General features: G+C 38.7%; 1 protein-coding gene across 3 annotated transcripts in view; it reads right to left on the bottom strand.

Moving 5' to 3' along the window:
- Positions 1–15,224, bottom strand: part of ZRANB3 (zinc finger RANBP2-type containing 3) — a 42,653-nt gene that overhangs the window by 1,446 nt on the left and 25,983 nt on the right. The window contains exons 7-22 of one of the 3 annotated variants that reach the window (XM_041472916.1): positions 14,477–14,648; positions 13,977–14,105; positions 13,024–13,143; positions 12,162–12,281; positions 11,489–11,668; positions 10,542–10,694; positions 9,478–9,943; positions 8,336–8,539; positions 7,780–7,862; positions 6,248–6,349; positions 5,256–5,398; positions 3,178–3,309; positions 1,935–2,322; positions 1,394–1,525; positions 956–1,071; positions 153–868 (exon numbers count right to left, since the gene is read on the bottom strand). In XM_041472916.1, coding sequence (XP_041328850.1) covers positions 973–1,071; positions 1,394–1,525; positions 1,935–2,322; positions 3,178–3,309; positions 5,256–5,398; positions 6,248–6,349; positions 7,780–7,862; positions 8,336–8,539; positions 9,478–9,943; positions 10,542–10,694; positions 11,489–11,668; positions 12,162–12,281; positions 13,024–13,143; positions 13,977–14,105; positions 14,477–14,648 — 2,623 coding nt within the window. In that variant the 3' untranslated portion in view covers positions 153–868; positions 956–972. The other 2 variants (XM_041472917.1, XM_041472914.1) reach the window with 2 other exon arrangements.

The raw sequence follows: 15,224 nt of genomic DNA, 5'->3' as shown, positions 1-15,224 counted from the left end.
TTTTCTCAGAAGGATAACTGAGCTTATTTTAAGTAGCTGTAGTTGGAATTTCAGGCTTGCACTGTGAGATGATGTGTTGTGCACAGCTCTGCTGTATGAGCTTACAGCTCAGCATTTGGGGGTAGGAGAGACAGAGCATTAAAAAAAATCATCAGGAGAAAGAACTGTATTTATTTAAAGTAACTGTAAAGCAAGCCAGGTAAGCAGTCCAAAATTACCAGTATCTCTGCAATCTCATTAAGGAGAATTTGACTGTAGCATTTCCCAGAAACGACCTTTGATGAGATAATTGCTAATATTTAATATTTCCTATCCTGAGTAACATTTCAATACAAGCTGGTTTAAATAAAACCAGAATTCAACTGACATCAATTCTAAATGCCAAAATCCTGTAAGTCAGGCCCATGCCAGGAGTTAGCCTTCTGTGGGTGAGCAGCACTAGAGGAAACAAATAATTTGTGCTAGTTTTTGTCATAATCACTGTATTTTACTCTGTGGTTTTGGTATGTGAGCAACAAAAAGAATTGAAACTAAGACACCTTCTAGGTCCATGAAGTTCCCAATACAATTGAACCCAGTAATACCACCAGCAGGTTCAACAGAACTTCCTTAAATTCTTGCAGCCCTAACTACCCTGCAAGAAGAAACCATAATGCTTCAAAATGGCATTAAAGTTATACACAGGAATTTAGCTTTAAAACAGGGCCATTAAAAAACATGATGATCAAGTACTTTGGATGTTACAGATAATTTCTTTGGTTTAATTCCTTATTTTCTTCTCTCTACCAACAGCATGATAATAGCAATTTCTATAAAATCAGTGCAGGAGGAAAACACTAACTATATTGGTTTCTTAGTCACAATGTACCTGAATGTATCAGCATGATAATAGCAATTTCTATAAAATCAGTGCAGGAGGAAAACTAACTATACTGGTTTCATAGTCACAATGTACCTGAATGTACGTGCATTTTACTTCTTCACAAAAAATTTGGTGATGTCACAGGCATACTTTGTAGCTAAAGACCTTCTCTTCAGCTGGCTTCTTTCCTTGGCCTGTTTTGCAGTTCTCTGCAAAAGAGAGAGACAGGTTGGTTCAGTATTGATACTTGGAAACATGTTCTGCAGAAAGCATTAGCCCACAGTTAAACTCCAGTCTGTCTTTGCAGTAGACAGCATGATGAAATGCAAATGTTTATTAAGGTAACATTTCCCCAAATCCAGAGGGAATTGTCATATTGTAATAGTTTAATGCTGCCTTTCCACCTTGGCTGTGTGGGAGGGAGAGGCTGTGAGCACTGGGGTTCTGGACAGGGCTGAGGAGGAGCCTAAGTGCAGTTTCCCCCTGCTGTTGCCTGTGAGAGGACCAGGATTCCTGGCTCCACACACTGACCTCCCTGTGGCAGGCTGTGCACAGAGTCTGAAGGTTCTCCAGGGAGCACTGTCCTCCTCCGCTGTACACGGGCTGGATGTGGTCCACCTGCCAGAACTGCCCCTCCGCTGGGCTCCTGATCATCTCATTCAGCTGCAGCACACAAAGGACATGGCAGGGGTGAGACACTCCTCAACTACATGGACATCCTACTGTAGGAACAAAGAAATTCTGGGAAGTAGCTAGCTATAGTTCTCATCAAGATAAAGAAAGCCAGCCTTGACATTTTTTAGTCAACAGCTCTTAAGTAGTTGGCATGTTTTCAGCCAGCCCTGGCTGAACGTGTACCTCCCTACAGAATCAGAGCTCTGACGCCTGTGCCATTTAGAGGTGTTATAAGACAATGGGATTTAGTTAATTTGTTTTTAAGGACTTGTTTTTTCTTGTTCTGCTGTTGGTGCTAGGTTCCCTTTCTATCTTAAATCTTTAAGAACATTTTTGGCTGTCTCTGAACTCTCTATACACAGACCAGCTGTAACTGCTGAAACCCCAGAACCATCACCTGCCCAAGGGGAAGGTGAGACATCCAAGAGCTCTCCAGAAGCTGCTTCCTCTGGCTCCTGGGCGCATCCCTGACGCTGAGGTAAAGCTCCTGGGCGTTGTGCTGGCAGCACTGGCACACGCCGTGCTCGATCTGGAACACCTTGGAGCGGAGGTAGCTCTGGCTGGAGCGGATGGAGAAGTCCTCCTGGCAGGCGTGGCAGCAGAAGCGCGTGTCCCAGGCCGGGCAGCCCGGCGGGGGCTCAGCTGTTGGCTGCTGGCAGCTCAGACACAGCGGGGTCCCCTGGTTGTCCAGGGCCTGCAGATACCCTTTGGACAGGGATGAGCCTCCAGCATCAGTCTGCCCTAGAGGAAGGGCTGAGGGATCATTTTCAGTTTCTGGAAGCAATCTGATGGCAGAGAACAAAGTACAGCTCTGGATAAATGATGTGTTCAGCAGCCCAGTTCATGGAGGGTTTTATGCACTGTGTATTTCAATTAGGTATCTTTTATGTTCTGAAAAATCTTTATGTTCTGAAAAAATTCAGCTGAAATAATACCTTGCTCAGATTGATACCTGCACAGTGCAAATCCTTTACTTGCTTTACATTTCCATTTAAACAAAATTTGGCAATATAACAAGGCAGATTTTTCTTCTGCACATCTTCCTACACTCAATTATAAGCTGAAATAATGCTGTATTTGTAAAGACATGGTGATTTCTATCAGGCAGGTACACATATAAAAGCAAAATTGTTTCAGCCCCGTCTTTAACAGAAGTAATAAAGTCAAAGGAAATATCCTAGTTTCTCTTTACAATCTCCATGGCTGCCTATGAATTTCCTACTCAAAACAAAGTAGGATACACAGTGCTCGTTTAAGAAAATTTTTTACATGGCCAATTTCTGTTTGGAATTTTTACTTCTTTGTTCCCATTTTTTTTTTTAAATTCTTAGGCAAATTTGGTGTCCTCAATTTGATGTTGACCTCACAGGAGGGCAGAGCTAACATGCTTTTCTCTAACTGAATCACATAACTATTCTCTTGTTTTATGTTAGTCAGACTCAGTTAATTAGCAGCTCTGTCAGCAGACAACAGATGAAATCTGAATTGTTAAAAGCATGAAACAGAGCTCATTAGCACTACAGCAAGTTTCTTATCTAACTACTGTACTTCAGCAAAGCAGACACTCATAGCAAATAGTTTTACTACCATTAAAAATGTGGCAAAAGAACTTAATCATCCTATTGCATTAATAAACCTACTTTGTGGATGGTTTAGGAGAAGCACCTTTGTCCAGAGAAGCCCCCATTTCTTTGGAGATGAGGCGAACGCTGCCCCCGCTGCTGCTGGCCTTGAAGAGAGAGGCTGCTGCCACATCCTCCCTGCTCACATACCTGAGAGGCACAAACCCTGTCAGCAAAGGGAGCAGTCTCCCTAGAGGAACAGCACTCTGGGCTGCAGCAAGATTGGTACAGCACATTCTCTTCACACATTCCTCATTTTCTGGATGAGAAACGAAGAAAGTTTGGGAAAACATGCTTTATATACTTCCATATTAAATACCCTTTTCTAAAAGTGAATTCTAATCAGTGGACAGGTAACTTGGTTTGTAATGACTGCAATTTGATGCTGCCTGCCAGTGAAACCTGAAAGGCATTTTGTTTCAGTTAGGTGATGTCTCAGTGATACTGGATAATCCAGAAAGCTTTACAAGCTCTGGAGGACTCCTTGCTCCGTTACTTGTGTTTGATCTCCCCACTTTATTTTCATGTGAAACCCTGTAAAACACAACTGCTCTGAGTTAAAAACTTAAAATTGTTTCACAGAAACCACTATTAGACAACTTTTGTGGACATCTCTGATCTGAACATCTGTCAAACCCTACACCCCACCCTCCAAGGCTGCTGTAGGTCCTGGTAGGTTTTCTAACACCATTCACTGATTTTTCCTATACTTCATGGAAGGACACAATCAGGCAAGAGGTTAACAAACACTTACTACCCTCTGCTTATTATACTACTGGAATTACAAACTATTTATTTACTTCATTCTTACCTATAGCCAAAATAGAGTCACACCCTGAGGAATCTAACAGTAGGGATTGAGGGGAATAAGAAAGTTTGGGAAAACATGCTTTATATACTTCCATATTAAATACCCTTTTCTAAAAGTGAATTCTAATCAGTGGACAGGTAACTTGGTTTGTAATGACTGCAATTTGATGCTGCCTGCCAGTGAAACCTGAAAGGCATTTTGTTTCAGTTAGGTGATGTCTCAGTGATACTGGATAATCCAGAAAGCTTTACAAGCTCTGGAGGACTCCTTGCTCCGTTACTTGTGTTTGATCTCCCCACTTTATTTTCATGTGAAACCCTGTAAAACACAACTGCTCTGAGTTAAAAACTTAAAATTGTTTCACAGAAACCACTATTAGACAACTTCTTTTGTGGACATCTGTCAAACCCTACACCCCACCCTCCAAGGCTGCTGTAGGTCCTGGTAGGTTTTCTAACACCATTCACTGATTTTTCCTATACTTCATGGAAGGACACAATCAGGCAAGAGGTTAACAAACACTTACTACCCTCTGCTTATTATACTACTGGAATTACAAACTATTTATTTACTTCATTCTTACCTATAGCCAAAATAGAGTCACACCCTGAGGAATCTAACAGTAGGGATTGAGGGGAATAAGAAGGTTTTAGATGGTTTGCATGACATGTTCTGTGCAGAGCAATGACAACACTGAGGCTACAAACGTCTGTCAAGGAAGACAACATCAGAAAAAGAAAGGGAATCAAAGGTACATTTAGGTTTTAACAAGGATCAAAAAACACCAGCTCTTTTCAGTGGCACTCAGCAAAGAGAAATGCAGTTTTGAGAAAGGTCATCCACAGAGAACAGAACTGCTTAAAGAAAAAACCAGAACTGGAAAGGGTTTGAGTTGGCTGTGAATTATGAATAAAATGTTATCTCAGTGATGGCAACTAATGATTTATTTCTGCTTCTAGGTGGGGAAAACACTCCTTGACCTTACTTTTCTGTTGTGGCCCTGAGGTCAGGGTTTTTCCTTTAAAAACACCTGGCAAGTTCCAGATGTTGAAACATGCAGTGCAGCAGAGCCAGAGCAGCTGCTGAACGGGGCACAGAGCTGGGCAGGGAAGGAGACACTTCCAGCAGATTCACCAACATGCCTGGCTGCCTCTGTCTGTCACTGTGACAAGCAATCACTGCATGGCCAGTTCAGACTAAGCATCATTCCACTGAAGGCCATATTAAATAAATCAAAACTTTCTGCAATAATCAGTAGGAGGAATTAAAACCAAACCCCACATACCTCTTTGTGCTGCTGCCCACTGACTGCTTTTTAGACAGCTCCTCTGCAGCATGAATGGGACTGCAGAATAGCTGACCACTTTTTCTGACAATCTTCTGTTTCATTGCTGTTAGATGAGTCCATTCTTTCACAAACCTCAGGATCTGGCAGAGAACATGACAGTCAGCAGCAGGACAGGCTTTGCACAGAGTTAATTACAGCAAAACAGTGCCATGGATTAGTGCATTCTACCCTGGCTGGAAGCAGCTCCTACAACCAGACATGGTGCTTTCAAGTAACTCTTCACACACCCCATCTGTGGAACCCACTCAGTAGCTGCTTCACACAACAGCTGGTTCAGTCAGGTATTCCCATTACAAATTCAAATTCCAACCTTGCTGGAGAACCTACAGAAAGAATCAGTTTTATTCCTACATGATGGTTTTCTTTTTGGAAAAAAAAGCAGAAAATATTTCCCATCCAGTTTAAATGTGGATTTCCTTACTTGAGTACTTGTGTTTGCAGTGTTTTTCTCAAACCCCATTATGAATGGGATCTTTTTATTCCTCAATTAGCTGAATGTCTCTGGAGCTGTGCCTGACAGTGCTTTGAAAACTGTTAGTAGACCAAAGGGAGAGTGAGAATGAAGGCCTGCTCAGGCCTGCAGCTCTGATACAATCTACAACATTCTTATTTAGAGTGTGGTACCATTTCATTCAGAACCTTTAAGAAGTTATTTTCTTGACTTACGAAAGTTAGCAACTAATCCTGTAAATGAGAAATTAAATGATGCCTGGTTAATTCCTTCTACTGCACTGTGAACAGGAGGCACAATAATTTGCCAGAGTAACAGATTCCATAATTAATATTCACATCAACATCTGTAAGACTGCTTTGATGAAACTGTGCCTATATCCCTAGGCCTGGCAGTATTCTGCATTTATTTTTGTAAAAGTAAGTAGTCTTCTTCTGCATTAAATATTATATTGCTGTGCCTGTAGAACTGTTCTTACCAATGCACGATTTTTTTTGTTGTGGAAAGTCTCTGGTAAATCTTCCCAGTTATCCAGCTGTATGTCCAGTGGAATGAAATTATGATTCAGTGGTTCACCATCCTAGAAAAGCAAACAGTTTTGTTTACAGATGCAGTGTAGCACAATGTAGAAAAGTAATCTGTTTCAAGTGAATTCTCCTCCCTTCCTACTAAATTTAGTTCCTCAAGGTCAAATTTTTCCAGACTTAACAATAAGGCACAGAGATAACAGCAAAAGTGCAAGGAAGATTATTCATATTAATCTACCTAGAAGTAACAAGGCATAACATTTTAACTTTTAATAGATCTGATTTTTTCCTTGCAGACAGTTCAGAAACACAAACTGCCTTATATTAAACTGAAATTACAATCCTCTTGACTGAATTCTAAGGGAAATGAATGATTGGAGATAGGAGAATGTCACTTCATTGCAATTAAAAAAAGGAATTCTTTAACGTTGTTTATCATACTTCTTTTTAATGTCTGAAAAAGTTCTCCATTTAATTTTTAAAGGAGTAAGTTGTCCCAGTGGGTACATCTAGCCAAGGAACTTACTGATGATTCACAAGCATTCAAGAGAAGGAGTCAAAGCAGAATTCTCTGGGGTCTCACCATTCAGCAGATTTTGTGCAGTATCTGGCACAATGAATCTCTAATCCCAGCAAAACCCAAATCAGACAATTGCCCAAAACCCACCCAAAATGCATCTCTGTCTGAATACAACATGTGAAGCTAGGCAGGAGCATACACTGTAAGTACATACAGCAAATTTTCAGATACAAGAGGACTTTTGGACTCTTTTTGACTTCTCCCAGCTGCATCAGCCTCATAGAAATGTCGTATCTCAAAGTCTTGCCCTCAGTTATCTGTGTTGCTTCAGTGGCACCTGAACACACTGATTCACTCAGTGAATTGGAAGAAATCTTCCCACTGAACTTTCCTATCACTTGAAAGAAGAAATTGGCAAGTCCTGATCTCCCCTTGAATAATGACCTGGAAAATTCCCAGCTGCTGCTTTCTGTACCCAATCACCACTGGAAATTAATGATAATGGGCTTTATTCAAGAAATTACTAACTTACACATAGCACTAATGTTGAGCTTTCTGAAAATGTGGCAATATTTTATTTACTTAGTGTGTCAGGATTTACTGTCATTTTTTATTTGAATTTTGAATGTTATTCTATTCAAGTTATTTTGTGATAAGACACTAATAATAAAAAGGGAATTTTAAACAACTGTCACTGGAATTTCTAACAGATTATTTAAAGTATTAGCCCAGTTCTGTAAGCCAAGTGTTGGAAGTTATTTATCTATGGAATTATTACTTACTTCTATTGAGAAAAAGAACTAGAATGATAAACTACCTAATTTTTGTACATTTCAGTTAATACAAAAATATTAATGCTTTTACATCAAACACAACAAAGGAGAGCATACAAAAACATTTCATAGGGCAACATTCCCCTTTGCAATTTTAAAATAACAATGACCATGCATATTTCAGATTTACCTTTGTATAGAGGTGGATTCTATCAGTATTCCTGCTTGCACAGAACATAAGCCCATCATATATTTGGAATGTGTCTGATTTACCTACAACAGAAAAAAATGTTGGCATTAAAGATTTTTATTCAGTCATTCTACTCTGACATTAAAAAAATTATTTAATATGTATCTATCAAAACAACATAAGGTGCAGAGCTCAAGCAGCAAACTCTGAAGGTATTTGTGTATTTTATTTCTGTTTCTCCTGGATGACCCATCATCTGTTTGCCTGTGTCTGTCCTGAGTTCCAGTAAAACCATCCACATTCCCAGCTGCTGGTTTGACACAGTCCTGAAGTCAGTCAGCTCTGGTTTGCTCCAGGAGCTGTGTGGAAAGGCTGGGCTTATCCAACATCCAAATTCAGCAGATGGCCCAGGCCAAAAAGAGAAAGTCCCATGCTGGTGTTTGTACTTCTGTGTTTTGGAGGTGTAGGTTTTTATTTAAAAGCCATTTTTCATGCCAGAGGCATTAAATGCAGTTTCACAATGGGATAGAATTGTTCTTTCAGAGTCCCACTTTACCTTCTCCACGTTCTTTTTCTCTTTCTTCCTTTTCAGTGCCAACAGTTTCCTGTTCTCTGATTTCAAGAGATTTCTGGGCCTCCAGTTCCCCCAAATTTCCTCTTCTGCCTTCAGCACTGCCCTCTGCTCTCTCTCCATGTCTCCTGGGCTCCTCTGACACTCTTTTCTCAGTCTGGCTCCTGGGAGCTTCACCATTTCTCTCACCTAAAGACAAAGAAAGAAGCAAAGCAATGATTTGTGTTCCCTGGCAGATACCTAATAACACACCCGAGACAGGAACACTTCACTGAAATACAAAGAAATGGCACTGCATTCTCTAATATTATTATGGTGCAACCACTTAGGAAGTTAGAGCTAACTTTAATGGTAGGATAACAAACACATGGAACAAAACTTTTAATTTATGTAATCCTGTGCACCCAGGTTAATGTAAAAATATATATGTAATAAACAATGCAGTTAGCAATTCTATATTATATACAGTTTGTATACCATAAACATACAAAGTAGTTTTCCAAGGCATTGATTTATAGCTGTGAAACTCAGAAGTTGTCCTTATTTGAACAAGCCCAGAGATTTAAACAACTAAAAAAGGAAGCAAAAAGAACCTTACCCGTGGCTTTGCAACTGAAATGACAAACATTGGCATATATTTATAAAAATATTTCATTAATTTTCCAGGTTGCTTAAATAAATTTAGTAAAAGAAATCTACTGTGAGCTAGTGGAGAAAGAAAAGCCATATTTTCCAGATAATGTCTCTCATGACAAATACACAATGCTCAAGTTAATAAAACTCCAACACCCCACTGCTTAGTTTTGAAAGGTGAACAAAAGTATTGCTGTTTAATTGTATTCAGAATAACCATAAACCTCAAGGAAGATGAGAGGGACATTTGCTGCAAACAAAACAAAGGATATATTCTTCCTTATGGAATTTATATCCTGTTAACATTTTAAGGGTATTTTTCACTTGTTTCAAGTTAAACTCATGTAAAAGATCCTTGGGGAAAGCAAGACTAAGGAGTATAATATTTTCCTGGACTTCTGTGCAGTCATAGGTTAAAAAAAATTGTATTTATTGAGCCTGATCACAACTGAAATGAAAAATGCATCTTTCCCTCTGCAGCACCCCTTACTCACCATCCCTGCTCTGGGGGCAATGGCACATCTCACAGTAAGGCAGCAGAGCATTGTTAGTGTAAGTGCAAGCACTGCAGTGCCAAACTTCATTGAAATCTGTACTTTCACTTGAAGTATTTAAGCCACAAGTACGGAGTTCACAGTTTTTTTCTGAAAACAAAGGCTTTTTTCCAGTCAGAGATGTTTTCTTTTTATTACTGGAGCTCACTGGGGTCAATCCACTTATGCTCTTTGCTCTTTTGGCTTCATGCTTGCAAGTATCTTCATCACAAATTGCCTCCACCTCACTTATCCTTGTGGAATCCAGGTTTTCATTGCTCTTCTCTGCACCCTCTTCTTTTGTGACTGCAGAAGATTCTGAATCATTATATAACAATTCATCACCAGAAAATCTTTTGCGTTTCTTCTCCGTGGAGGATTTGGGGGAAAAGAAGGAACGGATGTCATGCTGTCTGTCCTTTTCAAACTAGGGAAAAGGAAAGGAATAGGAACCACAGAATCATTTAGGTTGGAAAAGACCTCTAAACCCCCCTTGTGACTGCATCAGAAACTGTTAAACAAAAGATAACTTCAAGAACAGTGACCAGAAAATGCAATTCAACATTTCTCTCCTGATTCCAGAAAAGTATTTTCAATATTCTGCTGGAAATTCTGAAATCTGTTTTCTACCAGAAAACAGATACACAGAACTGATAAGCTGTGTGCCTTTTTTGAAGATGTTCATTACAAGAAATATTAGTCCAAATTAAACATTAGTCCAATTAATTCAGCACAGTTAGCAAAGATGTCATTTGAACAGAAATTACTTGGTCTTATCTGATTCTGAGGGTGGCTCTGTCACCTAAACATAACATAAGGACCCATCAGAAGATGTAGATGACATTTATTCCCCACAGAGCACTTTTCCCAAATTCACCTTAGTTTTAAAATGTAATTTGTATTACTTTTTCCTACTTTTTTGATTTTTCTCCATTAGTAATGTCTGAAGGGTACAGAAAGCTGAAACAAATGGCTGCTACATTTTTTTTAAAATGAAAGGAAACAGAAAAAGTTTCAAGTCTTACATGCGTAAATAAAAGTTCATTTTGGGGATCTTCTAGACTTTCATTTGGGGTCCAGGTTTCAGCAAAACTCAAAAAATCCCATTTGTCCTTATCCCCTTCTTCAGCCTGCATTTTCTCTTTCTTGCCATTCAAGGTGCTGCCTGTGACTTTGGCCTGCAGGAACAAAATAATTGTAACTGCTGTATTTAGCACATTGCAACCATGGAAGCTGTACACAAAATGTCAGTATTTACTGAAGATAAAAGAGAATATATACACTGTGTACACCCTCTAACAGCCTTAACATGTTTTGCTTGGCAAGTGGAGACAAATAAAGAATTATTTTGTTACAGAGCTTGTAAAGTAAATTGCTGTTGAATTTCTGAGCCCCATCTCTGCCATGTGTAAGGAGAGTCATAATGCACCAGGCAGGATGAGCTTTAAGGACCTTTCCAACCTAAACCATTCTATGATTCTCCAACTGCTAACAACAATTAAGTGATACTTGTGGAAAATGGCAACAGAAGAAAAGATCAGTGTAATCTTGGATCTACTGAAAAAGAGAATGCCTCTGCCTCTCAGAAAGGAAGCTTAGTTTAGGCACAACATTCATTCAATTAAAAAAACACCACCCACAACAAATTCTAGCTGTTATGAATGAGCAGAATGCCTGAATTCCTTAAAATTTCAGGCTGAGAAACAACAGCAATAAAGAGCTAGAAGATAAAACAACCATCTCCTGTGGATATGAACCATCTCGTTCCCCTTGGCAAAACTCATTATCTTTACATTCTGAATGAAGAGCAAAAAGTTAGAGAAGACTAAATCAGAACAAACATGGACATTTTGGTGATCAGCAATTGTTGGTGTACCACTTTGTCTCAGAGTGTTGCAGATAAACAAGACAGTGGCACTGGAGTGCAGCCCAAGCCCAGCGAGCCCGGCCCCTCGGCCCCACGCCCACCCACCTTGCGGTTGAGCATTGCCCACATCAGGGTGTCCATGGTTCCTTTGGCTATCAGGAAGTGAATGTTCACTGAGCTGCACTGCCCAATGCGGTGTGCTCTGTCTTCTGCTTGTTTAATGTGGCCTGGATCCCAATATAATTCAGCAAACACGACGTGAGTGGCAGCAGTGAATGTTAAACCCTAAGCAGAATAAGTAGATGCATTTTTTAAAAACAAGATACCACACACAAAAATTTTAACAAGCTAAAGGTTGTACAGGACATCTTAATATGGAAATAAGATCAAGGTGGTCCTCAACAGCAGATGGGTTTATTTTAGTGATTCTTCCTTGGGCCTCAGATTAAAAAAAATACTTCAATATTGTGCAATGACTGCACACTGCTTTTCATTATGGAATAACATCTATTGCTTATTAATCTAGTGCTTTTAGAGAAATGGAGTTTTTATAATTATTCAAGAATTAAATACTGCTGCTTATCATCATTTAGCTCAAATAAATTCAATAGAGGCTTAGAACAGTTAACATGATTAGTGCAAAGAAATGAACACAGGGCCTGCAAAGGACAAACTGCACGAAGATAAATTGCCTTCAGTAAACCACTTCATTCATCAATGATTTCAGTAGCTATATTCTTCAATTGTATTAGTTCTCATATTTTCTGTTCTGCCCTACCTGACCAGCTGCTTGAATACTCAAAATAGCAACGCGGGTTTCGGGGTCCTTCTGGAACTGATTGACGAGGTGAATCCTCTCTGCAGAGGGAACACTCCCATCTATTCGGATGTAGCGAGCCTGTGACATCAGAACAGAGACTAAATGACATCATCAGTGCCTGTTTTCAGACCCAATCCTTCTCTGTCCCCCAATAAAAATAGGAAAAGGACTGTTCTATTCCTGCCATGGGGATCAGGATACATCAGCACTCTTTTTCCCTTTGATTTAAAATTAAGTTTCTCTCTAGAGAAGTGGACTTTATATTCCCTGTTTGCAAAAGTAGAAGATAAATGAACATGGGATCTTAAAATGGAATATTTCACAGAAGAATTTGGAATTATTCTGACACCATTTTTTAAAATTTCAAACAGTTAAAAAGAATAAAAATACAAAATAGCAAAGTTAGCCACCACTCCCAAGCAATAGTTAAGAGTCCATGATCAAAATAGGGTGAAAGCTGTTTGCAAACATTTTTACTGCTTTGAATTAAACATCAGGTGTGATGATAGTGTGTTGTTAAAACCCCTCAAAAATAGACAGAAGCATACTGATTGAAAAATCTGGAAAACAATTGCCTACAGCATTGATTTAATACTACTACTAATAAAGTCATACCAGATACAAGTGTGTTTACATCATCCTTAAACACAAAGCAGTTCTTAAGAACCACATGATCCCTTCTAATCCAGTGGCACTGATCCGTACACACATAAAATCCTTCCACCTCTGTACTCGTGTGCAGTTCTGCTGAATTCAAACACAGCTGGCAGCCCTTTGTGTAAGTGAGGTAAATTTGGGTGCACATTTGTTAAGGCTTTACCTTGCTCTCTATCACTGCCTCTGTGCAGGCTTGCAGCATGCTCAGGTGATGGGCAAAGACGAGGAACTTCAGTTTGTCATTGTCAAGCATCATTTTGATGTAGTCCTTGACTGCTCCTGCCTGCAGTGAGTGTTTTCATTAGTGAGACACACAAAATGTTCAAAAAGACAGTTTTTATTTTCATGTCTTTCAATTCCTTGTAACATGAAAAGGTAAATTTCCATATCTTTTGTTATCCATGTAACATTTTATCAAATACTGACATTGCTAAGAATCAAATAATTCAGATTAATTTTGTTTTAAAAAAAATCACAACTTGATGTCTTTGAGAAACCTAACTTACTCCTTCAGAGAGAGAAAAAAACCACATTTATCCTCAAAAGATCATATAATTACATGGTACTTCTTCCAGATCAAGATGTAGATAAACTCCTCCTTTTAATTCAGACATCATTATCTGATGTTTTAATCCATATTTGAGAAAAACAAACATATTTCAAACAGACAAAGTAATATTTAATCAGAACTTCTGTATCCACATGCACAAAGCCATATATCAAAACTGAAAGAATAAATTTGATATGGTCACGATAGCATAATCATAAAATATTGCTCTCTTTATGAATTCATAGAATTCTTTTGTGTCAAATGTAATTTTCAGTATCTTTTGAAAAAGCCATTAAAGAAATGATCACAGTTAATAACAAAATTTATCAGTGATCAACAGTTAATGCAATACACATTGCAGTGGTCTTCAGATTTCTTTTTTCATTGTAATGGGGTTCTGCCTATTCCATAAACATACAGGAAAAGAGAGAGTATTTCTCCATGTCATGATTACAAAACAAACCAAATAACCTCATCTTGTATTCTGGCCAATAAAACCAATTCTATGAGGTTAAAAACACATGCTGGATAATTTAGGGATACTGAGGAAAGACTTGCAGGCTCACCTTGGCAATGGCTGTTTCCTTATACATGCGTGTGATCAGATTCATGACTTGAGAAAAGTGGCTTTCAGTGGAATCTGATCTCAGACTTCTCATTAATTTCTCCCACTCTGCAAAAGTGGCATTCAGATTCTAATTGGCAGAAGAGACCAGTGGTTAGACAAAGTAAAGGTATGTTTTAAGTGTGAAATGTTTAGGAACTTTGGAGAACCCTATCAAAATTGGCTAAAACTAACTGTAGGATTCAAAATCTATGCGAAAAGAAGACAGAAAAGAAGTTTGTACTAGAATTAGAATAAATTTTATCATTGATGAAGAAAGGAATTGCAGTATTAGTGTTCTTTGTGCTATATTTTAAAAAACAGTAACAGAGATACTCTGCTTTATACTCACACAATCTTTGTAACTACATATAATACACATGCATACATAAAAATACATATCCATACATAGGTATTTCCATTTATTAACAAATGTATTTTTAGCAAAATTGAAGAATTTACCTTTGCTGCAGCTTGTGGGAGGTCAAATGGAATACGTTGCCTGACTTTGGGAGGCAGCTGAGTTAGGACATCATTCTTCAGTCTTCTGATCATTATTTCACTTAAAAGTTGATGTAGTTCCTCTAAGTTTGAAGCTCCTCTACAATCCCATTGCCTTCTTTTACCAAAAAACCTGAAAATGATAAATCAGTACAGAGTGTAAACAGGAGCTCTTCCAAATTCAATAGAAATCTTCAGTACATAATCCATTTTAAAGCACACTGTTGGATATGAAAGTGTTCAACTTCTCAGCAGCCACCACTGCCTGCAGGAGTCACTGCCCATCACCTGCACACAATCCCCTGTCTATTCCCAGCTTCCCATACTTCACTGTCCACAGGAAACAGAAGTTTCAGGTTTAATTTTGGAACTCCTGTTTCAATGGACTAATGAGAAGAATACACCACCATGAGAATAATCTTTGTTATACTACAGACAGGAAAGCCACCATGAAAACTGCAAATATCACCATCAATATTCCTTTTTTTTTCCTCCCTAAGAATTCCTTCTTAGTTACTGCCACAGACAGAATTTAAAGCTTAAGCTATCATCTTTAAAAGTTAAATAGAGGAAGAAGGTCTAACATTAGGAAGCTAAAGGCTGAAAAGAGAACAAATTTATTAACTAAATCTTCCTTATTCTTTCTTTGCTTTGTTGTTTTTGAGGAAGTGTTGAAGCAGGAACAACAGCTTTTCTCTGTCAGCATCAC

This window comes from Pyrgilauda ruficollis, unplaced genomic scaffold, assembly GCF_017590135.1.
Source record: "Pyrgilauda ruficollis isolate IOZ18807 unplaced genomic scaffold, ASM1759013v1 scaffold3, whole genome shotgun sequence".
NCBI classification, from domain to species: domain Eukaryota; kingdom Metazoa; phylum Chordata; class Aves; order Passeriformes; family Passeridae; genus Pyrgilauda; species Pyrgilauda ruficollis.
This window is presented reverse-complemented; position numbering and strand designations above follow the sequence as displayed.